Raw genomic sequence first — 26892 nt, 5'->3', positions numbered from 1 at the left:
AACTGTCATTTTGCTAAGAGAGGTAGGAATTCAAAACATTCACTTGGTTTTCAAATTTCCTCATAGTACCAGACACTAGCACTTTGGAGGAAGCAGGAGTGAAAATGGGGAGTTCCTTGGGACTGTGTCTGGGGAAAGCACCGACTTCCTCTCAGGTATAGTAAGGCCCAACAGAACGTGATTGGCCCTTCCTAACTAAAACATCTATATATTTTGTAACATACATTTGATGCTCCAGGAATGCTATTTTTTTCTGTTAAAAGTTTGTTTAAAGTTCCTTAAGATTTTTAAATTATTTGACTGTTATACCATTCCAAAGCATATTTCTGATGTTTATTTGTGGTGAGGGGACTGTGTGAGGTTGAGTGGCCACCTGTTTTAACTAGTACATGTTATAAACTCAAAACACTGACTAGGCTTAAGTGAGTCTTGCAAGGCTATGATAGCTGTTGTAGGATATTTGATTCCATTGCAAACCCCGAGATTGTGAACTGTAAAAACTTGTTTATAGTTGTGGAGTGGCTCAGCCCTAACACACACCTTTAATCCAAGAACTTTCTATATACAGGATTAAAATTAAGTTAACCCTGCATCAAGAGGTGGAGTAAGAAACCAGCTGACAGGGAGTAAACAAAAAGGAGGGTCATTAGGAGAAGAGGATTTAAGACAGTGTAGAGAAGAAGAAAAAGCCTTTGGCTTTTTCTTTCTGGGATGTGAGCTGAATAGAAAGTTTTTTTTTTCCTTCTGAGACATTGGCCGAGTAGGAAGATAAGCTGGGTGCTTTCTCTGCCTCGCTGAGCTAGTAGGTTTTCACTCCCAATAGCTGGCTTCTGAGTCTTTATTGTTAAAACTGAATGGTTGGGATTTTGTATACCAGTTTCCCTTACCCTCATCCTCCTCAGCATCCCCTTCAGTATAAAATAATACCGTGAAGTGGACCCCTTGCCAGACTCTGCCTAGATAATGAGCTGTTATTACCATAGCTCTGTTACTACTTGAATCAAGGCAGTCTGGCCATTGATCCTGTTCCCCGTGGCTCCTGGGTACAGATTATTTTTTCCCCAACCACTGCCCTTCAGTCTGCTTTCCTTGGAATGCTAGCAAGTAGCAAGCATGACAAGCTGTAAAAAGAATTAGAAAGGCAGGGAAAGCTGCTCTCTAAGGAGCTCAGCTGATGAGAGAGATCTCTGCTTTCTTCCTAAGGGGCCTTGGGGATTGCAATGTGTGGCCTAAAGCTAAATGGCTCTGAGAAGAACCACACAGATCAGGCTTACTGGGTGTAGTGACTACAGATTCCTGTAGAGTGACTGAGTCATAGGTGGGAGCACTGTTAAAATGGAGGGATGTTTGTTAGGAGTCCAGTGCTCATGACTAGCGTTTTACTACACTTTTGCTCTCAGGAAAATGAGATTGCTCTTTAAATGATAATGTGAAATTAGTCAATATCATCTTGCTTTAACAAAATTTGGTGCTTGTTTTGTCTGCCTGCCTGCATCCTTTTTCAGCTCTGGGTTAAACCCAGAGCCTTGAGAATGCTGGGTAAGCACTGTGCTGCCAGCCACTGAGCTTTTTATTAATGCTCTATGGACCTTTGATTCTACTTTTTTAATAGGTTTGTAGGGTATTTCAATTCAGGAGAAATATTTTCATACTTCTGTCTTTCTCATAGCTGTTCCTGTTTTTTGCTCTGGGGACTGACATACATCCTGGGGCAGAGATGGAAGTCATAGTAGAAGAAACACTCTCAGTGAGAGATGTAAGTAATTACTTTTGGTTTGGGGGCCATGGTATACTGAGGGCTTAAACAGTATACTTCCATAAATTGTTTGTACTCATTAGAAGGTAATTCAAAACACTGGTGGGCCGGGCAAGACTTTTAAATAAGATCCTTATTGTTACTTTCTACTTTTCTACTTTTCTTATCAATAATACTTTAGAAATTTGAGCTACGCAGACAAGGTGGCACACACCTGTAATCCAGCACTTGAAAGGTGGAAGCAGAAACATCAGCAGTTCAAGGTCATCATCATCTAGATAGGAGTTCAAGGCCAGCCTGAGTGACAGAAAACCCTGTTTCAAAACAAGAAATAGGTTTAAAATAAAAATATTAAAATCCTTCATTATCTCTTATCCCACTACTATTAACATTTGATATATTTTCTACTTAATATACATACAAAATCACACAGCAGAGTTGAATGTTTTTGTATGTTTATATGTATTGAGAAAACAAATGAATAATTGTGTTGGTGTCATTAAGAACTGGGCTTTTAGTCGGTATGTTGCCGCACGCCTTTAACCCCAGCATGCAGGAGGCAGAGGCAGATGGATCATAGCTGTGAGTTCAAGTCCAGGACAGCCAAGGATACACAGAGAGACCTTGTCTCTAAAAACAAACAAACAAACAAACAAACAAAACAAAACAAAAAAAATAACAACAACAAAAAAAACCCTGGGCTTTTCAGTAAGCCTGCACTCCAGTATATGAATTAGAAAAGTCTGAATGATCTACATTTATTTTCTCTTTAAAAATGTGTTTTCTTTCCTTGCTTTGTCCCCTGCCATAATTTACAATCCCTGAGCAACTTGTTAACAAGCAGCCCTAGCACCCACGGCATCCTGGAGTAAGTGCTGGTTTTCTGTCTAGGTCAGAAAACTGTGTGTGACAAGCTACAGCATGTCATCACAGAAGACAGTGAAGCTGCCTGTAGAGACCGAGGTCCACTTATCAACACAGAACCATTGAACGTCAGGGAGAATAACTGAAATCCTGTGTAAAGAAAAAATGAAAAAAATCAGAAAGGGATTTGAAGCAGGAGTATTACAAGTTTGAGGCAGCCTGAGCTACACAGTGAGGGCCAGGCAGGATTACATAGCAAGAACTTGTTACCTACATAAATATGTGGAGTCCACATATGTGCCCTCATCTACACACTCAAATATTGCAAACCCTACTAGAAAATACTGGTTACCTGGCCTGTAGTAGATGCTGGGGACCAAAACACTCAGACATCTGTCCTGCTTTCCTAGCCCTCAAGTCTCTAATGGACAGTGAGAAGCTGGTGCTTGCCTCTCTCTGCTCTTAGTATCGCTCCAACTTTGTTCTTTTGGATGAATTTGATTTAGGAATGTTTTTTCTCAGGAAATGGGTGTTGTTAATTATGCTTTTGTTTTCTTAATCTTTGGCAAGTGTTGTCTAATGTTTTATATTGTGTTGTGAGGTCAGGGCTTCCACACTCCTTCCCTGTGAGTTCGTTTCCTGGGTGTTAGCTCAGGCTGGCTTCTCTTTGTAGGATTCCTAAATGGTGTGTATCCAAAGCCAGGTCCTGTGCACTCTCTCTGTCCTCTTAAGTCAGTGACTTAAATGTGTCTGGCTTCCTCTGCAGTGCTGGGTATTTAACCCTTAAATGGTTGGAATTACAAGCGTGTGCCACCCACCAGGCCTAGTATTGTGAACAGGACTTTAAGTCCTGGTTGAAAGTGGCAGAAACTATTTCCCCATCTGGGTTGGCCTGTTTAGCTCCTACAGGAGAGCTAGCTTGTGTTTTTATCCAAGAACACTGAAGTTGAATCAGACTTCAGTTAGTTCTGGGTTCAAAATTCCAGTTTCTCCACCTACTATGTAGATCAGAAGCAGAAAACTAACACTGAGCATAATTTTTTACAGTGTTTGAAGATAATGCTGCAGAAATCAGGTCAGCAAGGTAAGTTATTTACCATGATAATATAATCTTATTCACATCTTTTTAAACAGTTCTGAAACCCCCATGAAGAATTCTCAAGCTTCTTTCTGTGAGAGTTGTGGGAAACATTTTACAGAGCATGAGGAAAAAATAGCTTAAATTTTGTGCATAGAAATTTTTCTCCTGGTTCTTATTTGCATACTAAAAGTAGTGGCAGATTAGTGCTAGGTAGAGATAAGTAATGTTGGATCCAGCAAAAGTGTGACAGGAAAAAAGTTAACAGACCACCTGGGACTGTTAGGTCTTCTACTGATTTCCAAAAAGTCATATTAATCCAAAATTTAATTATACCCGTTTGTTTCTATATCTTGTGTTGTAGATTAGAAAATATAATACAAATTAAGAAAATAAGTTGAGGATAATTGAAAATGCTTCCTACGCAGACCTGCATCAGTAAGCACGGTGAAGGTCATGGTGCCCTGCTACAGTGCTCTGCTCTTCTCAAGCTTCTCTGTAGGCAGGAGCCCTGGCTCTGTCATGGTAGCAAAGTTAGGATCCTCTCCATGCCAGGCATTCCTGCAGGGCATGTGCAGTACTTTGTTTATCCTGTAGCAGCCCTACAGCCCTACAGGGATCTTCACCTAGACCCAGTTTGTAAGGAGGAAGCTGAGGCTTCAAAACTCCAGAAAATATTCCCAGATTTCCAAGGCAGAGCAATTCTCTCCTTTCAACACCCAGCTTCTTGTCTGTGCAATGCAGCGAGAGATGGTGTTAGCTTGTGATTCATTAATGATTTGTTGAAGATACTTAGATTAAAGGGCCCAGTGTGCTGCCCCATACCTATAATCCCAGCATTTCGAGGCAGAGGCAGGAAAATCAAAAGTTATATGCCCCTGGGCATGAAGGTACACACCTGTAACCCCAGCACTTTACCAGCGTGTCTTAACATTTCTATTAAGGCAAAGAAACAGGATAACCAAAAAGCAAGTTGTAGCTGTTCATCACCAAAGGAAGTCAGGACAGGAATCCAAACAGGGCAGGAACCTGGAGGCAGGAGATGATGCAGAAGCCATCCAGGGGCTTACGGGCTTGCTCAGCTGGTTTCTTACAGAGCCCATGACCTCCAGCCCAGGGATGGCACCAGAGAAGCAGAGCCAGGTGGATCTCTCTAAGTTCCAGGCCAACTTGGTCTACGTAATGAGTTCCAGGACAGTTAGAGCTGTGTAGAGAGACCCTGCCTCTGACTCCGCGTGCTAGGACTACAGCCGTGTCCCTAGGTTCTTAGAAAGAAACGTACTGTGCAGAGTCAAAGTTGGGGCTTTCTTTACCTGAAGGTAAATATAAGAAATCAGTATTCCTTTGCCTGTTAGGTATATTTATCAACATTGCTATTCTCTTAATAACCTAGTTGGGTGGGTTTTTCTTGTTGTTTTGGGGGATTGGTTGGTTGGTTTTTCGAGACAGGGTCTCTCTGTGTAGCCTTAGCTGTCCTGGACTCACTTTGTAGACCAGGCTGGCCTCAAACTCACAGAGATCTGCCTGCCTCTGCCTCCATGAGTGCTGGGATTATAGGTGTGCACCACCATGCCTGGGTAATAACCAAGATTTTATTTTATTTTATTTTATTATATTTTATTTATTTATTTATTTTGTGATGTAAGCCTCTGGCTTCCTTTATCTTTACAGTAGTCAAAGTAGTAAGAGAAAATGCTGTACCAAATCGGGAAATAAGCTTAAACAAACAGCCAAAGAGCTCTGATTTTAATCACCGAATTACTTAATTCGGTGATTAAAATAACCAAGATTTTAAACTTTTCCCATTCAACATTTTCCCCACAGTGGGAAAAAAAATTTTTTTTAAAGAACCTGTCACTTCCCCAATGTAACTAGTCTACTGAAAAAAATGACCTCTAATCAAAATGTATTTAACATTCGTAAATACACCCACTTTGTGAACATACCTTTCCTCCACTTTTGTTAGGTTAACTGCTGTAGACAGGGAGAGTTTTCTTCTATACCCTAGAACATTTTTAGGTGTGACGATCAAACTCAACTTCCTGTGGCTTTCAGAAGATATTTTATACTTGAGAGAAAGAGGGAGAGAAAGTGTATTACACATGTTATAAAGATACAAAGTAAACACTGTAGCATAGCAGCAAGTACACCATGTAAGTGAACCCAGGAGCTTGCATATGGCAAGTGTTTCTTTTGGGCTACATCCCCAGTCAGTATGTGGTTTTGATTCACAAGTTCTTATTGGGAGAAAAACAAGCTAAACAGTTGAAGGAACAACTTTTTATTTTTAATTTAAGTAATTTATTCAGATTACATCTCAATTGTTACCTCTCACTGTCTTTCCATTCCCTCCCTCTCTCATCCTATTCCCCTCCCCTGGTTCTGTGACAGAAGGGGACCTCGTCCCCCACTATAAGATCACAGCCTATCCGGTCTCTTCCTGGTAGCCTGCTTACTCTTGAAGGAACAACTTAATAATTTTCATATTGTGGAAGATGTAACTTTCAGACAAAAAATTACTATCTACTACTGGATGGAGTTTGTAGAAGGTTGTCCCTGGAAAACTCTTAAAGTGTCTTTGCTGTTGCTCTTCATCTTGGTGCTAATTCCCTCCTAGGAGAGATGTGGCATTTACGGAAAATGGATTGGTGCTATGAAGCTGGCGAGCCTTTGTGTGAAGAAGTAAGATCCTTTCTCTATGTGTTATAAACACTTTATTAATGTTTTGTGTGGGTGATTGGGAGCAGGGAGCATGCCACATGTGCCACAGCAGACATGTAGAATCCAAAGGACAATTTCATGCAGTCAGTTCTCCCATTCCACCTTATGTGGGTTTCAAGTTCACCTAGCTTGGGTGGCAAGCTCCCTTACCCACAGAGCCATCCCGCCATCCTATCTATTTCTACATTTGCCCTTAAAAATGGTTAAACTTACTTCATATTTTCATAAACAATTCCATCTTCCTGTTATAGGAAGCAATTCTAAAGAAAGCTTTTATTCTTTCTTAGAATAAAAAAAAATCTATGCCTGTGTCTACTTATGTTTACTCTTTCCATCTGGGTTTCTGCTAAATGGCAAGTGTGGGGTAGGTAGGAGCATTTCTGACATGGGTGGTGAGCCCCTTTGATAAGCAGGCATGCTTGGGAAGTACTTCACCAGCAAGGAGAGAATTTCCGATAACAAATAGCATGAAGATGGCAGGCTTTTAAGACACTCAAATGCCAGCCCCCAAATACTTTAATCTCAAGTTTTTCCTGTAAGTAAACGTCCCTGTCAACTAGTCACAGTGGTTCAGTAGCAGGAAAAGTTCTGTCTAGGTAGCTGGAATCCAATTAGTCTGGTAGTTGATCTTAAATTGTATCTTCATTCATACTCCTTCTTAGCACATGGCCAACTGAAGCTCTGACATTGTAGATAGTGTGGTCAGTACTCCCCCCTGCCTGCCTTCCTGCTGTCCTGTGGTCAGCGCAGTCCTCCTATGTCCCTTTCTGCAGTCTGTCTAGGACTTAGTAGTGATTTACAGTAGAATGTTTTGTTTTGTTTTGTGAATTTTGATTTTTGATTTGTTTTTCTCTTTTGGTTTTGGTTTGGTTTGGTTTTTTGAGACAGGTTTTATCTGTGTAGCACTGGCTGTCCTGCACTCACTTTATAGACCAGGCTGGCCCTGAACTCACAGAGCTCCACCTGCCTCTGCACCCCCATCCCCACCCTCTCCTCCTCCCCTGAGTGCTGGGATTAAAGACATGTGCCCCTACCCGGCAAGCAGAACATTTAAAACAGGGCTTCCACTGGGACACCCTTTATCAGTCAGTAAAGTCCACTGAGCCCCTCTTGAGTCTTGGTGGGGTTGGGTGACAGAGTAAGAAGCAGGCCTCAGAGAATCCTGAAATCTTAAAATTAGGTAGCCTTTTCACTCTATTGTTTTTCCTGGGTATTACTACATACCCAGATGGCCTCAGACTTCCTCCTGTCTGCTTCCCAAGTGCTGGGGTTACAGCCATCCACCCCCATGCCTTGTATTTTCTTCATAATTTGTCCTCAAATCAGCATCAAACAGTTCATCTCTAAGCAAATTGATTGCTTTCAAAGCTGTGGACTCTTTCAGGCTCTGCAGTCTGTTTCCCATCCTAGACTTCTGTGAGTTTCTCTTTCCTAGATTTAGTCCTAGCCTCCAAGAGCCTACTGGCCTCTCTACTCGCTCCTTGCCCCTTTCTACTTACTTTCAGACTGCAACTTGAAGCTTTTGTTTCCTCTTAATTAAATTACTTCAACAGCTCCGCTGCCTGGCAGGCATTTCCTACTGCAGCACATCATACATTACTGCCAAACCATCCTCAGTGGCTGTTCCTGTCCCACATGTCAGGCCAGTGTCCACTCCTCTGCTTGCACCTGCTGCTGTCTGCTCTGATCCTTCTGTCTCAGCTCGTAACTGAACTAGGCTGAGGTCAACCCTGATTTTGCCTTGGTTCTTTCTTTTTTTCTCTCATCAAAAATTCCTTATTTCTTCTAGTTTTCCAAATCCAACCTTTTTTCCTAGCATCACTTAAATTTCACATTCCACAAATCCCCATGCCTCTTTCCTCAGAGTGTTAGTAGTACTCAGAGCTTAGTACCTAATACTCCTGCTTCATAGTTCTAGTGTCTGCTTCGCTGTTTATCTCTAGAGAAGATAAGAGAAGTAGAAGACTTTAAAAGAGCCAATGTTCTCTTTATTCCTTTCAGAAGTCATAAGTGACAAAAATATTTATGTTTTCCCAGGGCGCAACCCTGAAAGAGCTTATGATATGTTCTGGGGATACTTTGCTTTTAACCGAAGGAAGACTTCCTCCTCTGGTAAGATGCTGTTTCTAAATGGCCATTTTGTAAGTAAGTTACTGTTTTATGATAACGATGATGATGGGGAATGAGAAAATGTAAGCAGTCATAAAATAGCTTTGCGAGAATCTTACCAGTCAGGCAGATTTTCTTCCTAACTTCTAAATAAATTAAAATAGCTATATGTAAAATTAAATTAAAATAATATATGAAAGTATATATGATTAAGTTAAAATTATATATAAAATCAATTATATAGAAATGTTATTTCTTCCTTTTTTATATTTTATATATATATTTTTTAATTTCTTTTTTTTTTTTTTCAAGACAGTGTTTCTCTGTGTTGCCTGGCTGTCCTGGACTCACTTTGTAGACTAGACTGGCCTCGAACTCAAAGTGACCTGCCTGCCTCTGCCTCCCGAGTGCTGGGATTAAAGGTGTGTGCCACCATGCCCAGCAATGTTTTATATTTTATATAGTAGACCAGGCTGGCCTTGAACCCAGAGACCCAGCAGGTTCTGACACCTGAGTAGTGGGATTAAAAACACATGTCCACCACACCAGGCCTTATAGTTAATATTTTTACCTTATCAAAAGTCCAGAGATTACCATTACATTCAATGTAATGTTCAATGTAATGTTAAACTGTTGTTTAACTTCTTATATTTCCAGTATTACAAATTCAGCTTATTTTTAAATTTTGCTCTTTTAAAGATTATTTATTTTATGTGTATGGGTATTTGCCTATATGTATGCCTGTGCACCATGTGTGTGCTTGGTGCCCACAGAGGCCAGAAGAGGCCAGATCCCCTGGAACTGGAGGTACAGTTGTGAGCTGCTGTGTGGGTGCTAACACTGGTTCCTGAAAGAGCACTGAGCCATTTCTCCAGCCCTTTATTTTTGTTCTTACAATTAGTACTTAAATTCTCTAAGGTAGAATGGTTAAATCAGAAGGCATGCATGGTTTTTAAGACTTTTTTGGTCTGTATTGCCAAATTGTTTTCCTGACACATTATATGAATGACAGTCCTCTTAGAAAGTGAGAAGGACTCACTTTACTGAGCATTGAGGTGTGTGTATGTGTTGTGTGTGTAGGTGTGTAGTGCACATGTGCAGAGTGTTTGTGTGTTTGTGGGCACATGTGGGGGATGTGTGTGTCCATGTGCATATTGAAGCTAGCAGTTAACATCAATTATTTATCCTTTTCACCTTGTATACCGAAGTATAGTCTTGCACTGAATTTGAAGCTGGGCAATTCAGCTAGTCTAGCCAGGCAGCATGTCATGCGCAGGGACACTTGCTTGTCTTTTTGCATGGGTGCTGCAGGCCAAACTCCAGTTTTACTTTCCCCAAGCATTTTAACCTGAGCCTTCTGCCCAGCCTGTTGTGATGGTTTGTTTTCTGTTTTGTTTTTGCAAGCATTACATATCATTGCTTTTCTTTTGTTGTTGTTGGGAGTTTTTTGTTTTGTTTTGTTTTTTTCAAGACAGGGTTTCTCTGTGTAGCCTTGGCTGTCGTGGACTTGCTTTGTAGACCTGGCTGGCCTTGAACTTACAGAAATCAACCTGCGCCTGCCTCCCAAGTGCTGGGATTAAAGGTGTGCACTACCATGCACATCACTGCTTTTAAGACCAGCATTTATTCATTTATAATGCAAGAAGGCAAGAAGATAAAATGTTTCCAAATTCCAATATTCCGATATATGACATTCACTTATTAGAAATGCGTAAGATAGCATAAGAAAGCTTACTGTCAAATGATAAAGCTCTAAAATGAAAGGCAGGAATCACATCCATGTCGTCCCCTTCACTTGCCTTGTGCATCCTCTAAGAAAAGTGTTCCATAGCCAAGCCTGACAATTCAGCGAAGTTGAGACAGGAGGATAGTGAGGACCTGTCTCAAATACAAAGACAAAAGGAAGGAGGGGAAGTGGGTTCAAAGCGCGCATATTTGGAACCAGTGAGTTAGTGAGGACACTCCTTCTTTATGCTCTCCACTGAAGGGCCGCAGCGCTTCCTTGTCTTAGACTCTTGTTCTGTATTTGGATTCACTTACCATATCTTGAGGATCACGTATCCAATCTACTTTTTTCATAATTTCATAGATTCTTATTGGACTCTGAACAATGGTCTTTAAAGTTAATGTTTGAATGGGTAATATACATAATAGAAAATTTCAAATACCTAAAATTTGGGGCCAGGAAAAGGTGGAATATCTCCTCTCCCCAGCCCTCACCACGTCAGTCCTCCATATGAGCATCCAGTTTTTCCTGTAGCCTCCTAAGGTTTACATTTTGCTGTGCATACACTCAGGTATGCTTCTTATATGTACATGTATATGCATGTGCTTTTTTACATTTGCACAAATGATTATATGCTATATACTATAGTTTGTGCATAGCCCAGGCTAACTGAATTAATGGCAGTTCTCCTGCCTCAGCTTCCCAGGTACTGGGACTACAGCCATGAGCCACCATGCCTAACTTTGACGTGTTTTTTATTCATATTTTATAAGTATGTGCTTTATCAGTACATGTGAAGTTACCTCATCCTATTAGCAATTGCATGGTAGTCCACTGTATGGAGGTACTTGGGTGTGCTGGGCATAGAAGTGAGAACCTTGCATGTGCTAATCTCTCTACCACTGAACTACATCTCCAGACTATAATTTATTTAGCCAGCAGTCTCTTCTCAAAGAGCACTGTAGAAAGTGTGCATATGAGGGCTGGAGAGATAGCTCAGCCAGCATGTACTGCTTTTACAGAGGACCCAAGTTCGGTTCCCAGTTCCAACAGCAGGCAGTTCACAACTATCTTTAACTCTAGATGAGAAAGTAAAGACTCAGTCTTTAAATGCTTTCTTCTCCAGGGCTTCCTGAAGGTGCCCATCTGGTGGTACCAGCCTGCAAGGCTGTCAGGACACTGTGAGAGTCGGGACCACTCCAACTATCCCTCTTCTCAACATAGCAGCTGGGGAGCTGCTCCCACCCAAGGTAAGGACAGTGCTCTGAGAGTCAGCTGCAGTGCTCACACCAGAAATGCCAGGTTGAGGCCGGGCGTGGTGGCACATACCTTTAATCAGGAGGCAGAGGCAGGAGGATTTGTATGAGTTCGAGGCCAGCCTGGTCTACAAAAGTGAGTCCTGGATAGCCAGGGCTACAGAGAAACCCTGTCTCGAAAAACAAAAATGCCAGCTTGAAGAGCTGGAGCAGTGCCTTAGCAGTTAAGAGCACTTGTTACTCCTCTAGAGAACCAGAGTTCAGTTCCCAGTACACACATGGTGGCTCACAACCATCTGTAACTCCTCTTCCAGAGTATCTGACATCTGTTTCTTGTCTCCTTGAACACTGCATATGTATGGTGCACAGACTACTTGCAGGCATGTACGTACATACATACATACATACATACATACAGTATATACACATATATAAATGTATATATATGTATGTATATGGCACATTGAAAATGAAAACCTAGTCATTCCTTTAACAAGCCATTCCATACTAATATCCATTCTTAAACAGTGCTTTGTAAGCTCTGTGAAATGCAGTGATCTTAACAATTGCCCTAATTATGATAAAATACTATGACCAAAAGTAATTTGGGGAGGAAGGATAAATAAGCCTCATATTTACATGACTGTCCCAGTCAGCTCACTTCTTACAGAACCATCTGCCCAGTGTTAGCACTACCCACAGTGGCCTGGGCTCTCCCACATCAATCAAGAAAGTGTCCCACAGGTTTGCCTACAGGCAGTCTGATGGAGACATTTTTCTCAGTTGAGTTTCCCTCTTCCCACACAAGGCCAAAGAAATGAACTAGCATGGAGATCTGGAGTATTCCTAATACCTGGTTCTTTTTCAAAGACCTTTTATATAGCAGCTCTCAACAACCCTGGGGCAGTGGCCCACTTACTCTCTTACCTCTGTCTGCCTCCCTCACCCCCATACCTCTCCCCCCTTTCCTCCTCTCCCCATACTCACTTAATAAACCTCATATAATCTTTTTTAAAAAATCCACGATAAAGTTAATGTAAATAAGTCAAATTCTTCTCTCCTGACTGTCAGCTGGAACATTTTCAGAGAATTATTCTGATTATATTAGTTCATTGTCATTAGTTCTAAAGATATTTAGATGATAGAAATCATGACATACAGAGAAGGGACAGGTTTAAAACGCATGTTTAACCTGTTTCTCCTCAAAAATAAGGAGAAGGCTCACCTTGAGTAGTGTACTTTAGATTTTCTGAAAGTGGTTTTTGGGGCCAGAAAAACCACTGGTAAACTGGAAATAATGCATTTGTACTCCCCATTCTCGGGACGGAAGCAGGAAGATTAAGAAGGCCAGCCAGGGGCTACAGAGAAAGACCTTGTCTCTAAAAACAAAAACTTAACAAAAAGCCATGCAGGCAAATAATTTCTTCATTTAATTATGTAGAATCAACCTATAATTTCTTACTATGTGTTAGCAGGGTGTTCCAAGTAATCAAAGTAGTATAATTAAAACAAAAATGAATGTGGATATCCTGAACTTAAATTTTAGTTGTGTTTATATTGTTTTCCATGAGATGACACTTGACATGTTCCCCCCTTTGTATTTTTTAATGTGTGCATGTGTGTGTGTGTGCGTGCGCGCGCGGGTCATATGTGGAAGTTGTAGGAGAGCTTAATGGAAGTGATTCCCTCTTTCTGCCTTTACATGGACTTGGAAATACCAGTCTTTTACAGAAAAGCAAATTTCTCTGCTGTCCCTCTTCACCAAGCCACCAAGCTTACCTTTCTTGAGACAGGATCTTGCTGTCTATCCTTGACTGACCCAGACTGTAGGTCAGAATGACCCAGATATCAGTGATCTTCCTGTGCCTGCCTCCAAGTCCTGGATTACAGGCATGTGCCACCATCAAGGTGGTGTCTTTTGTTCTGATTTTATTTTTAAGCATACATATATCCTCTTGTTAAAATTTGCTTCATTCCATGAATATGTACTGAGCCTTTACCATATAGAGTCCACCACAGCAGACACTTGTAGACAAACACCGTGAGTGCCTGCCTCATCTTGAAAAGCCTGCTCTAAAATATGTTGCAGACAACACACAGAAAACTGAAACGTGCAAGTAAGTATTCTGAGAAAGAACAACACAGAGAATCCTGTTAACAGTCTTCTGTGAGGCAGGGAGGAATAGGGAAGCAGCTGGCAAGGAGCTAGCATGAGTGAGCCATCACACCCCCTGGCTGTTGAGCAGATGCAAAGGACTCAGCCTAGAGGTTCAGACAGCAATTTACTGAACCTGTTCACAGGCTGAGAGTATGGCAGAGCACTTCAGAAACATGAAGTATGCTCAGATTCTTCCCAGACATGCATCTCTGTCCTTTTGAAGGTGCTCCTGGCCCTGAGCCTGCAGAAGTTTCTCTCATCTACTTGGGAGATGTGGAGATCTCAGAAGAGGCCACATTGGTGGAACTGAAGTCACAGGTCAGGCCCCTTCCTGCAGTATACATTGGTGTTTATATGGCTTCTTCCAGGGAGATATTAATATATTCTTCTATTTCCTCTTCCCCCAATTACAGTCTGTTCTGATATGGCATGTGTTATATGCCATGGTCAGGGGTAAGTACCAGCAGGCAGCCCACATTCAGCATAGGCACTGTGGAATCTGTTGCCCAGGTGGTTTCCACCCACCTGGTTCCCCAGGTGTGCTGTGCTTGTGTTTGAATCTGTCCTCAGGGGCTTGTGGCTTATGTTCGTTTTGACTTTTTAGGGAAACATGGCTTCTTGACCATCTGTAAAGCATTCCCGTTAGCTCTTCATTTATATTGTTATACATTGTGATCCACTTGCTAAATGTCATTAGTTCCAAGCTGTGTTGTATGGGCTTCCCTTGGTCAGCTGAGAGTTCTCTGTATTGGGATGCTCACCTAGACATTTTGTTGTCTTGTGTATCACGTTCTCACCATGCAAATGGGAAGGCTGAGTGATATACAGCACACAGTGATGAAATGGTATCTTGTACTGTTACTAAAGGGACCAGACACAAGACCTGCAGTGGCCATCTTTTGTGCCTTCAGTGAATGAAATAACCCTACTTGAGAAAGACACTGGCTCCCTTTCCATGAAAACAAATGGGAAGACCTTTTTATTCCTTGTACTCAGTTGAAAGATAAAAGATAGCCATTTTTTAGGTGAAAAATTGATGGACAAAAGCTGCTTCCCATGCTCCCTCCTCAGTATAAAACTTGCTTAAAGCTACCTGCCCCTATGGAATAGAGCAAGCATTTGGACCTTCCCTTTTGGGGCCAAAGTCTTTTAAATATTTCAAAACCAAAAATCCTGTCACTGGAGAGCAGATGTGTTTACAGACTTGTGTTCATAGATGCAAGGTGAAGATGAGCCCTTGCTTTATCCAAGCAGGCTCCGCATGTGTGAGTCATACCCACATAGAAATGGTGCTTAAGTAGCTTTGTAAAAAGATAATTAAAAAGGCCAGGCGTGGTGGCACACGCCTTTAATCCCAGCACTCTGGAGGCAGAGGCAGGTGGATCGCTGTGAGTTTGAGGTCAGCCTGGTCTACGAAGCGAGTCTAGGACAGCCAAGGCTACACAGAGAAACCCTGTCTCAAAAACCCCTCCTCCCACCCCCCAAAAAAAGATAAGAAAATTTTCAGTTGTGAGTGTAATGGTACATGCCTTTAATCCCGGTACTTGGGAGGCAGAGGCAGATGGATCTCTGTGAGTTCAAGGCCAGCCTGCTCTATATAGTGAGTGCCAGGGAAGCCAGAACTACATAAAGAGACCCTGTCTCAAAATACCAAACAAACAAAAAAAATTTTTCAGCCATGAGCTCTGGTACACACCTATAATTACAGTACCTAGGATGTTCAGCAGAAGGATTATCCAAAATGGACTGCAGAGCAGGATCCTGTCTCAAATTTTAAAAATAATAAAATAAAGAGTTGGGTTTTTTTAAAACTTGGTTTTAGAAATAAAAAGTTCATTATCCTGGTCTATTTCAGCGGAAAAGAATATGAAAATTACCAGGACATGCTTCAGTTAAGACAGATATTTCTGTAATGTTTTGGCTTTTTGCGACGGGATCTGATGTGCCCCAGGCTGGCCTGGAACACAAATATGTAGCTAAGGATGATTTTGAACTCCTAATCCTCCTGCCTCCACCTCCCAAGTGTTGTGGTTGTGGGTATGTCCTACCACAGCCAGCTCTCCTGTGGTTTCTAATAGATTTATTGACACTCTGATACTGATGTGCTCGTACCTCAGGGTCATGTAGTGTTTCATTCAGATGCTTTTGAGTTATTTTAAAAGCAGTGGCAAAATGTCTGTTTATTTTTCTAGGCCATGGCCTTGCCTTCTGTTTCGAAGCTTGCTATCCGGTCTACAGCCCTGCTTAGAGTCTGGACAGTGGAGAGCAAGCGTCCCAACAGGCTCTTGCGCACTGACTGGAGGCAGCTCAAGTAAGTGTCTCAGTGGACTCCTGGCTACCCTTCTGCTGCCCCTGTAGGGGCGAGAGAGCAAGATGGGCCTAAGAGGGAAGCTGTCCCATGAGTCAGATTATCCCTGAAAAACCCGGCCCTAGGAACTTATCAGTTAGATAAGCTTCTTGTCCCAAGTTAACCCTGTGACCTCAGCCTCCATGCTAAGATCAGACATAGCATTGTGCATGTTCTCTGTGCTCTAGCGACCACGTGATTATAACTTAAAGGACTTCAGAGTGATGTGGGAGTTAGAGCGAATGGTATCCAGGACTCATGTGTGGCCAGCAGCTCTACCTCCAGAACTCTTAATGGGCATGTTTGGGGCATTGGATTTACTTTCAGATTCCTTTGGCAAAAGCAGCCCTAGCATGTTTTTCCATGTCTGTCTGATTATCAACCAAAAAGCAACCAAACCAACAGTGGCCAGAGAGCTGCCATCTTCACAGACATGTCTGTGGTAACCACAGCAGTGTTGTCGATGTTCTCCTTTTCTGAAAGCCTGAGTATTTGGCTTAAACATTCAGAAAGCACCCCCTTTCTTAAGGAAAATGCTTAGAGTTGGGGGTTGGGGTTTGAGAAAACCTAATGACTTACTCAGTTGCTGTTTTAATTCCCAGGGAGTACAGACTGGGCCGGAGGGCAGAGCTCTGCCTAGAGCTCCTTCAAAAAGAAGAGGACTTGGGGTAAGGAATCCTGCTGCACACGTCCCACAGGATGGTGGTTTCCCTGAAAACTAGGCACTGTTCAGAAGTGTGGTGTTTCTGCTAAGTAGTCCCCACAACTCTGGGTGTGACTGCAGCAGGAGGAGCACCATAAGTCCAAGACCAGCCTGGGCTATCTAGCAGGAACCTGCCTCAAACAGAGAAACTCGATTGTATTCTAGAGATCTGTGTGGCTTTCCTATAACTCACTCTGGTATGACAGCAGTGAGTCTTAGTTTTTCTGTCCTGAAGGAGTTACTGAGCCCTTGACAACCTGAGAGATCAGCTGCACTCCCACAGCCCTCCCTAGAGCACGTGACTTATTGCCCCTGTACTGCCTTTTTCCCAGTGTGCACCACGGCTGATGAGTCTGCAGGTGTCGTGTCTGTCTAGTCTAGGATCTAAGTGCTTTGAGAGCAAACTCTGTGTTCATTTGTTCAGTGCTGCAGCCCCAAGTCCAGCAATAGTGTCTGTGATGTAGTAATTATTTATAGACTAAAGAAGCACCCCAAATCATCCATAATCAAAGCATCTTGTGGTTTTTTCACATGGGAAACTGTTTATATAACCTATGTGAGTATTGGTGAGTGCTTGCCTTCCTTCTCATTTTAGTGAGATTGCTCTTACTGTCAGCCTGTTCTGAAAAAGTACTCTTCTATCTAGGCCTGACCTTCACTCAACCCTAGTGTCTTTCTAAGAGCACAATTGTAGACAGGGAGACCAGGGACCAATTTGTGTGGACACTCTGGATCTTTTAAATGCTTCTGTCTCCTTGAAAGTGAGCTCATCATGGTTTCTGATCCCAGATGTGGAGCTCATGAGTATTGATTTTGCCCTCAAACCCACACTGAATATTTATCTTTTAGATGCTTCCTGAATGGCAAATGAAAACAGGTCCTCTTGTTCACAACTTTTCTAGTGTTGTGATTGCTAGTAAGACTGTTCCTTTTCCCAATAGACTTGTAAATCTGTATTTTATGAGCATTGTTGGTGTTCTGTATATTTTACATAGTTTTCTAGGAGTTTCTGAACAATCTGATTGGTTGAACCCTTTTAGTGTGTGGACTCTGCATAATATTAATTGTAAGCAATGTCTCTCACAGTAACAATAGCCTTGAGCCACCCAACTATGTCTTCATGTGCCCCTTTCATGCTGATACAGGACCTCCACTGCAGGCTTGGGGTGGGGTCCCCACCTCCATCTGAGCAGCATTTAGGAACTGGAAAGGGGTCGGGAAAGCTTTGCCCATCACACTATGCAGCATTCATCTTTTCTATATTTTTGCCCGGTACCCGCTTTGCTCTCTGAAGCCCCCAGGATGTGCTGCTGAGGACACAGCTACGCATCCCTGGCGAGAGGGCCTACACCCTGGCAATGGACCTGGCATGGGACACCACCAGAGGATGGACTGCTGGCTCCTTGAGGCAGAGAGTGGCTGATTTCTATTCTCTTCCTGTGGAAAAAATTGAAATTGCCAAATATTTTCCTGAAAAGTTTGAGTGGCTTCCAATATCGAGCTGGGTGAGTTGGGCTTTCTCAGAGAAAGCAGAGCTGATTGACCTGACATTAGAGTGATAGTTTTTCACAGTGGCAGAGTCCACTGAAATTTTCAAATTGAATTTTATTAATATTTGATTTTCTAATAGAATCAGCAAGTTGCCAAAAGGAAAAAGAAGAAAAACCAAGATACTTTGCAAGGAGGACCATATTACTTGAAAGATGGAGACACTATTGGCATTAAGGTAGGTTAAAAGTAATTTATCATTTTCAAACAAAAGATGAAATATTTTTTAGAAAAGCTTACCAGATAATCTCATTTTACACAGATTGTTTCAGAGAATGAATGGGAAAGAGAGAAAGACCAATCATTCATTGTGTGAGAAAGTAGAACCTTGGGTCCAGCACTGCCAAGAACAATTTTTAAGAGGACTAAAAAGGACTCAGGCAGCCTTGGCTTATGACCATTGCTCTAGTTTCTTCTCTCATCACTCTGATGAAACACCCTGACAAAAGCAACTTAAGGGAGACGGGTTTATTGTAGCTCACCATTCTGAGTTACAGCCCATCACGCTGGGGAAGTCACAGTGACAGGAGCTTGAGAAACCTTGTCACATCCACAACCAGTCAGGAAGTAGTGGTGAGGTTCGTGCTTGCTGCTCATCTCCATCACAGTCCAGGATCCCATGTCCAGACAACACCACCGCTCAGTAAGCAGGTCTTCCCACCTCAGTTATCTCCCACAGGCATTCCTCTCTCCCAGGTGATTCAAGTTAACAGGTAATACGAACATCACACCTAAAAAACATAAAATTCTAGCAAGCAGCCAGGCATGGTGGCATATACCTCAGCACTTAGGAGCTGGAGGCAGGAGCATTGTAAGTTTCAGGTCAGACTGGACTTTAAAAGCAGAGTTATTTTTATTCGTGTGTGTGTGTGTGTGTGTGTGTGTGTGTGTGTGTGTGTGTGTGTGTCTATGAACACCTGTGCATGCACAGAGGCCAGAGGCAGAGGACACTGCGTGTCCTGCTTTATCACTTTACACTTCATCTCACTGACCCTGGAACTAGGCTTGTGGCCAACAAGCCCTGGTGGTCCTGCTGTCTTCACCCCTCACAGTGCAGAGGTTGTAAGCATGAGCAGACATGTACTTGAGCAGCAAGTACTCTTACCTACTGAGCCATCCTCTAGCCATAGGAAGGATAGAACATACTGCACAGAACTAGTTTTATGATCTGCACACATATGCTATGGCATGCACATTTTATGCACATGCCCCCCCATACACACACATACAAATACTGACTGAAAAAAGTCTAAAAATTTTCAACAATGAGTTAAGTCTGAGTATCTTCTTTTTTGAATTTGGATAGTTTATTTGAGTCTGTTCTAAATGTAGGCCAGACTAAAAACCTTGGTCTTTATTGTTTTGAAATGTAGAATCTCCTGATTGATGATGATGATGATTTTAGCACAATCAGAGATGACATTGGAAAGGAAAACCAGAAGCAGCTGGCTCTGGGAAAAAAGAAAAGGTAGGTCTGAGGCTTGGCCATGCCCCACTCAAGGTCACCGGGAATGAAGAGCTGACATTCTTACTACCCTTTCAGCCATCTCATCTGAACTTGCGCAGGGCCCTGCAGGAACCCAGTAGTGTTCCAGGTCAGGCCCTACCTTCTCCTTGTGACACTGTGAATTGGTATTGCTGCCGTCCGTCCTGGGGTCAGCCGGGCACCTCCCATGTGTATGCTACTCGAATAGGTGTGTCTTCACCAGCCTACACTGCTTCCCACTTTCTCCCGCCTTAGTTTTTGATACTTAATGTTAAAATAGGCTTCCAGATTCAAAAGCCACCAAAGAGGCTCATTGTGAGCTCACCTTCCGAAGGGACCAGCGTCATTGTCACCTACACACCTTCTCAGCGAGCATGTTCACCCTTTTTCACCGACAGCCTGTCACAAACTGTGGGAGCATGCTACTCTGCTGCCCTGTGTATGCAAAATAGACAGATTCTCCTGGCTAATCATTATCTGAGGGGCTGTCTCCCTCTGCTAACCTAGGTCTAGTCCTGGAAGCTTCTAGCTTCTGTACAATCTAACCTAGGCCTAGAATGTTTTCAGCCTCTGAGACTTACTGCTTAATAAGCTCACCCTTACTTGTTCTTTCTGAGCTCTGGGCTGTCTGGTTCAACTCAGCTGTTCTGGCTCAGACTCTTCTTCTAGCTAACTTATTCAATCTGCTTCTCTCTCAGGCTGGAGTTGCTCTGCTTGGCCTCAGTCTAACTCAGCAATCTGCTCTAATCCTCTGGCTTCTTCTCATTTTCAGGTTCATTCTGTCTTCACTTGAGTTCTGTCTCTGCAACCCATTTCACTATTACTGTCCTGGTAAAATTGCCTCCTCTCTCTGGAAAACTGCCTTTTAAGTAGCCTCCCTTTCCTCTCTCTTCTTGTAAGAGTCAGGTATATCTCTTCTGTCAAATCTTGTCTGATTTGTCACCTTTTCTGCCACTCAATTAGACATCACTTTCAAACATGGGTGCTTTCTTCTACAAACTGGGGATTAGAGATGCCTGGATCATCGTGCCTGGATCTAAACCTTTCTTTACCTGACCCTTGCTCTATACCAGGCTGGCCTTGAACTCAGATCTGCTTGCCTCTGTCTCCTGGATTAAAAACATGCTTCTTGTTGTTGTTTGGGTTTATTGTTTTGTGGATTTTTAAGACAGAGTTTCTCGGGCCGGGCGTGGTGGCGCACGCCTTTAGTCCCAGCACTCGGGAGGCAGAGGCAGGCGGATCGCTGTGAGTTCGAGGCCAGCCTGGTCTACAAAGCGAGTCCAGGACAGCCAAGGCTACGCAGAGAAACCCTGTCTCAAAAGACAAAAAAAAAAAAAAAAAAAAAAAAAAAAAAAAAAAAAAAAGACAGAGTTTCTCTGTGTAGCCTTGGCTATCCTACATCCACTTTGTAGAGACCAAGCTGGCCTCTAACTCACACATCCACCTGCCTCTGCCTTCCAAGTGCTGGGATTAAAGGTATGTGCCACCGCGCCTAGCTTTTAAAGTCATGCTTGTATTCCAGCTGGATCATAGACCTAGATCTTTGGATGTGATCTCTTGCCAGATCAGCTATGATCTGAATTAACATTCCTCTACATATGTGATAGTCATTTATCTATAGAGCATGTCTAAGTGCAATGACTGAGTCAAAAACTATGGCTAATGGTGTAAATATGCCTGCTAACAAAAGCCAGCAAACTAATAAAAATACATAGGTTAAAAACTATGAGCAAGGGCTGGAGAGATGGCTCAGTAGTTAAGAGCACTGGCTGCTCTTCCAGAGGACCGGGGTTCAATTCCCAGCACCCACATGGCAGCTCACAACTGTCTGTAACTCCAAGATCTGACACTCTCGAACAGACATGCATGCAGGCAAAACATCAATGGACATTAAAAAAAAAAAAACTATGAGCAGACAGTTCACAGAAGAAAAGTATAGACAGCTTGTCAGCATACAGGAAATGCTCAGCCAAGTTCATCCATCAACAAAATATCAGTTCATACCACTACACATCTATTAGTATTGCTGAAATGATGCCACCCTGGTGAGATGACAGCTCCTGGGTCAGTGACACCGCTGGAGGGTATAAACTGTAACAACACTTTGGAGGTGCTTCTTAGTACTGGGAAACACACACCTGTCACCCAGCAGCACCCTCAGAAACTAACTTTTAGCACAGACACATCAGAAACTGCACAGTGGCCTGAGCACAGCCTTAGCACAAGTCTCATAGAAGTCATCTGCAGAGGGCACTGTGCAGTGTGAATGCCAGACCCTGCAGCCACAGTACCGATTGTGTGTTTGGAAATCACAGTGAAGACTAGTCCGCTAAGTGGTGAGAGTAATGGCTCCCTGGGGACAGGGTGTGAGGGAGCAAAAGGAAGCAGCCTAAACTGTCAGATAGGTGAGTCGGTGTGATTTGGGTGCACTGTGAACACTAACTTTCAGTTTAAAATGTGAAGGAGAAAAGGTCACTCTGCTGTGAGATGATTGTGCGCTGCAGTCTTTAACAATGTACAGCCAGGATGTGGGGAACTGCCTTCTGACAGGGATAGCATAGGGTGAAATGGGGCCCTAAAATGGGCAGTTTAAAAACACCTGTCCAACACGCAAACCCTAGTCTACCTTGAGCCTAGTAACTGGAAATCATTTGGGAACCATTCTAAGCACCCTCAGCACAGGGGCTGGAGAGATGGCTTTTGCAGAGGACCTAGCTTCAGTTCTCAGCACCCACAGGGTGGTTCACAAATCCTGTTCCAGGAAATCCAGTGCCCTCTTCTGACCTCCACAGGTACCCGGTATGTAGGCCAAATGCTCATAAAAATAAATCTTAAACCAAAACAACTAAGTCTCTCACCCATGACTGTTTATCAGTGACACCCTCTGTCTCCCACAGCCGAGAAGCCCTATGTGCACAAAGCAGTGATGTGTTCTCCAATGCAGAGATATCCACTCGGCCCCGAGGACCAGAAGCTTCTCTGTCCATCCGTGTTGCGAGCTTCAGATAGCCCCTGCAGCAGTATGTACTGTGCACCGCATAGAGCCGTTCTGCCAGTTCTGTGACAGCCACCTTGCGGGTTTATGGTAAACAAGCTGGTTGCGTCCCTAGCCAGTGATTTCAAGTCTTAAGCTTTGTGACAGGCAAAGGGATTACACTTCTCAGGCCAAGCAAGTGCACTTGACCATCAGCTCTGTGACACAGCGGCCACAAAGGCTGGCCCAGATCTAGACACTGTGCCAACCACAACAGACCTTCCATGCCTGGCCCCAGTGGTCTCTTTCTACTGTACTCCTGGACAATGACAAGTTGTTCAAAGTGAACAAACCTGATAGGTAAGACCTCACCTACAGCTGGCAAGAGGCAGGGCCATCCCAGAAGCCTGCCAAACAAAGCAGGCTCCCAGTTGTCCTGGGCAAACTGGGGCCTTTTCCTTCTCAGTCAGCATGGAGAACTAGCTGATTTAAGGGAGGTTGTATATGCACTGTAACTAATAGGCTATCACAACAGCATCTGTTATTGAGCTGTCAGGTTTGGGACCCTGGGCTGACATAGGTCTATGACAGCACTAAGAGGAGTTGTCAGGGTTTCAGTTTCCCATCAGTTCTTACATGTCTTCATGTAACCAAACTGAGGTGACACTAGAAAGGGAAACAGTACCTCTGGCCTGGGCTTCAGCTGGCCCTGCAGGCTAAATGCTTCTTACATTCTGGTGTAGCTATGATGGCTTCTCTGTGGGGTGACACTCAACAGGTAATCCTGTTCTCCCTTTGTCCTCCCAAACCATTTGCCAGAGTCAGTGTCATGTCAGGTGACCTCTTCTCTTGAAACATTTTTATCATAAGACGTTGGACTAGTGACCTTCAGGCCATGTCCTTGTAACTATACACCAAGGGGTTCTGGGAGACCCAAACAGGAAGCATTACTTGATAACTCAGTCCCCTGGGTACTGGCTACTGTTTCTTCTTCTGTAACTGACGCGGTTCCTTAGATTGTCCGTTCACCCCAGCTTCTGACAATACAGTGTTGATGTACTAGTTCATACATTCTGCTTTGAGGGAGCCAGATCCCTGACCCCTTACATACCTGGAGGAGCCAAAAGACACGCCTCAAGTGCTGGCTGCAGCCCAAGCCTATACAGGCTTTTGTATTTGTTTTGTTTTGTTTTTAATTGGGGGATAAATAGGCCGAGAAAACACTAAGATTTTATTAAAGAAAATATAATAAACCATTTTTAAAGTTACAGTCTTCAGTTATGTTATGCACTGACTGCTTTATGTTCTGCTGCTTTGAAGGGAACTTGTATGGCCTTTTCTCCAAGCATCCTTTAGACACTCAACAAACATGGCTCATATTAGAAACAATGCTTTAGAAATAAGCATATTTTGGCTTAAAGTAAATGTAAAGTCCTGGGAAAGTGTTGCAAGAAACTGGCTGTCACTCTGCTCTGTTTACTATTCTGAGGAATAGGATCTGGCTAGGGCAGTGGGTACAAAGGATTTCCTGACAGTCCAAAACTGGTTTCATAGCTGCTAGCATCCCTCTAGATTAGATTTAACTATGAGGGACTCAACAGTGGCAGAATCTTCACACTGCCTGCATGAGCAGCTCGCTCCTTAAGTTTAGCAAGTCATGCATGAAGGTAAGGTGATTCAACTGCACCTTGACAAAAAGCATGAATGGCAGACGCAGTCCACCTCTGCACGGGCTGACTTCTTTGTTGTTGCAAGTGACTAACCCAGAGCTGTGCTGGCTGAACTACCCATCCAGCAGCCCTTCAGAATACTGGCTCTTGTTTTGCTTTACAGCCAAGTCAGCCTATCTTCAGAGCAGCTAGCAACTGTCGGCACAGGAATGAGGACAGGACCGTTGACGGTGGAAGATCAAAAACCGGCTTTTATTATACACGAAGAACTTATTTACAACTCTCTGATACAGACTATGTACATAACAATACAAGAGGCATCTGCTCCAGGTGGTCACTATAAATTAAAATTATAAATATAAGGGGTTAGGTTAGCCCCACCTGCAGGCACAAAAGCTTTACTCTGATTCCTCTGGGATCCTTTTCTCCCTCTCTAGACAGGACTACGGGATGCAGGACTCTGAAGAATTGCTGTGGAGTTACAGGTACGGAGTTTGGGACAGGGTGATGATGGCCAGATCCCATCTGAAGTGCAGGTCCCTCTAGTACTCAGACTGGGCCTCTTTTTTATTGACAACACTGATTTCAAACACTCCTCACCCAAAAGAGAAGCTTTCTTAAGAGGTGACCAAGGACTTAAGTGTGTGGCCCTCAGCTGCTTTTCCTTCTCAGGTCCCTCCTCACTGAGTTTTCAGTGGAGCAGGCATAATGATCCCTGGTCTAAATTGACTGTTCAGTGGGAAATAGTGAAGACTGACAGCTGTTCCCATTCGGTCCACATCTGGTATGCAATGGGGCACAACATAGCAGGACTACACTATATGCTCTCTATACTCCACTCTACTGGCCAGGGCTCTCAGATCTGCCTGTTACCAGTGACGGGAAGGCTGGAAGTCCAGTCTGCGGCACAAACAGGCAGGTCAACCTTGCCTCCCCAGCTGGGGCTGCTGCAGACTCTACCCAAAGTCCAAGCTCAGTACTTCCTTCCCATGTCAGGTGGGGAGGTGCTGGCAGAGAGCACAGCACTGTGCCCTCTGGTGAGGACCACAACCCAGCAGCCGTCCTCCTGCCAGGGCTGAGCTAAAGTCCTTTCCAGCTGTTACACAAGTCTCTGGAGAGCTGCCATCTCTGAAAGTGGGGAAAAGGGTAAGTCAGTGGCAGTGAAGGCCTGGGACTACCCCCACCTAGAAACTGCCCACAAGATGTAGTGTGGGATTTGGGGAGCTGCCTCAGAGCCAATTCTGCCCAGCAGATAGTGGCAGGGCAGCAGCAATGTGAACTATGTCCTCACAAACACCTCTTGGGACACCAGGCCTCACAGAGATAAGAACTCTGGGCCACCGGAGATGGACCCAGACTGCTTCAGCTGACTATTTATTCGCCTGTAGCGTATGCTGTTTCCAGCACCCAGGAACACTGAGCTAGTAGAAACCCATATCCTTGTCAGCCCCAGACTGGACTGCAGATACCTATAGCATCCTGAGGAGCTACATGGGCTGTCCACATGCTTACAGCCCAGAGGACAGGAGAGGGGAGAACCAAGTGTCCCAAGGCCTGGCCTAAGAAGGGGGCTTTCCTTCTTCCTCATAGATTATAACAAGCGTAAAAACACATTCATGCCACTTTCAAACCAGGAAAGTGAACAAGCTTGCTTTGAGGGGGAAAAAAAAACATGAAAAAAGAGTCTATAGCAGTGGGCGGCCTTTGCGGGGCTACTGTGAAGAACCACAGAGCGGCTATCAGGCACAGGGAGCATTCTGGTGAGGACCACTGAGGCTCCTTCTGAGAACCAATAGAGGCAGAGATGGTATTGCCCAGTTTGACCAATAAAGGACACAGAAAAGGAGTACACAGAACAATCTGAGCATGTGGCCCAGGTAAGAAGGTTCTGCAGGGGTGCCAGGTGCTGGGAGGTCAGACATCATCATCACATTCCACGTGGCCCACTTGGCACATAAGCGAGAACCAGCGATTGGCCTTACACAGTCAGCCCCAAATGACTGCAGCCAGGAAAGGAATTCTCAAAGGTAGCTGTGTTGGTATGTTCAAGACTCCAAAGCTGTTACCAACAGATATCAGGCTTCCTGTCACTAACAAAGGGAATAGCACCATGAGAAAGGCCAAGGGCTAAGTAGTGGCAGTGTCCTCCCTGGGCCTCAGTCTTGGGAGGAGCGGAGGATACAGGCAGAGAATACAGAGGCTAAGCCTCGGCGGCAGGGGAGCTCCGGCTCAGCTCCTTGATCCCACAAAGGATCCTCTTCATATGACCCACTTTGGTCACGCCAAGGTCCTGCAACAGAGAAGACAGGCAACATGGTTACCAGGAAAGGAGGCCTGCCACCAACAAGCTTTCTTCATCTAATTTTTTAAAATACAAATCAGGAAAGTGACTAACGGAAGAAATAGGAATCAGCACATCAGTCATACAGACACCCAACACATGGTTCCTGGGTCCTACAAAGACTGCTGTCATGAAGGACAGCCAGCAGACAGCAG

At 43.7% G+C, this 26892-nt stretch overlaps 2 protein-coding genes across 7 annotated transcripts in view; one reads left to right on the top strand and one right to left on the bottom strand.

The window, feature by feature from the left end:
* The window catches only part of USP40 (ubiquitin specific peptidase 40), an 83855-nt gene extending 57804 nt beyond the window's left edge, over positions 1-26051 (top strand). For 2 of the 3 annotated variants that reach the window (XM_084780460.1, XM_084780461.1), the window contains 13 exons: positions 67-155; positions 1670-1756; positions 3668-3704; positions 6316-6380; positions 8457-8531; positions 11381-11504; positions 13892-13986; positions 15861-15979; positions 16618-16683; positions 18013-18223; positions 18349-18444; positions 19640-19734; positions 22650-26051. In XM_084780460.1, coding sequence (XP_084636586.1) covers positions 67-155; positions 1670-1756; positions 3668-3704; positions 6316-6380; positions 8457-8531; positions 11381-11504; positions 13892-13986; positions 15861-15979; positions 16618-16683; positions 18013-18223; positions 18349-18444; positions 19640-19734; positions 22650-22761 — 1271 coding nt within the window. In that variant the 3' untranslated portion in view covers positions 22762-26051. Of the gene's footprint in view, positions 1-66; positions 156-1669; positions 1757-3667; positions 3705-6315; positions 6381-8456; positions 8532-11380; positions 11505-13891; positions 13987-15860; positions 15980-16617; positions 16684-18012; positions 18224-18348; positions 18445-19639; positions 19735-22649 lie in introns of those variants that run through there. The other variant, XR_014778948.1, reaches the window with a different exon arrangement.
* Positions 24628-26892, bottom strand: part of DGKD (diacylglycerol kinase delta) — a 91025-nt gene continuing 88760 nt past the window's right edge. For all 4 annotated transcript variants that reach the window (XM_084780463.1, XM_084780465.1, XM_084780464.1 and 1 more), the window contains one exon: positions 24628-26686. In XM_084780463.1, coding sequence (XP_084636589.1) covers positions 26597-26686 — 90 coding nt within the window. In that variant the 3' untranslated portion in view covers positions 24628-26596. The remainder of the gene's footprint in view (positions 26687-26892) is intronic.

Source organism: Acomys minous (assembly GCF_964271855.1).
Source record: "Acomys minous genome assembly, chromosome: 4".
In the NCBI taxonomy this organism is placed as follows: Eukaryota; Metazoa; Chordata; class Mammalia; order Rodentia; family Muridae; genus Acomys; species Acomys minous.
The sequence above is the reverse complement of the archived record's forward strand: the minus strand, read 5'-3'. Positions and strand labels throughout refer to the sequence as shown.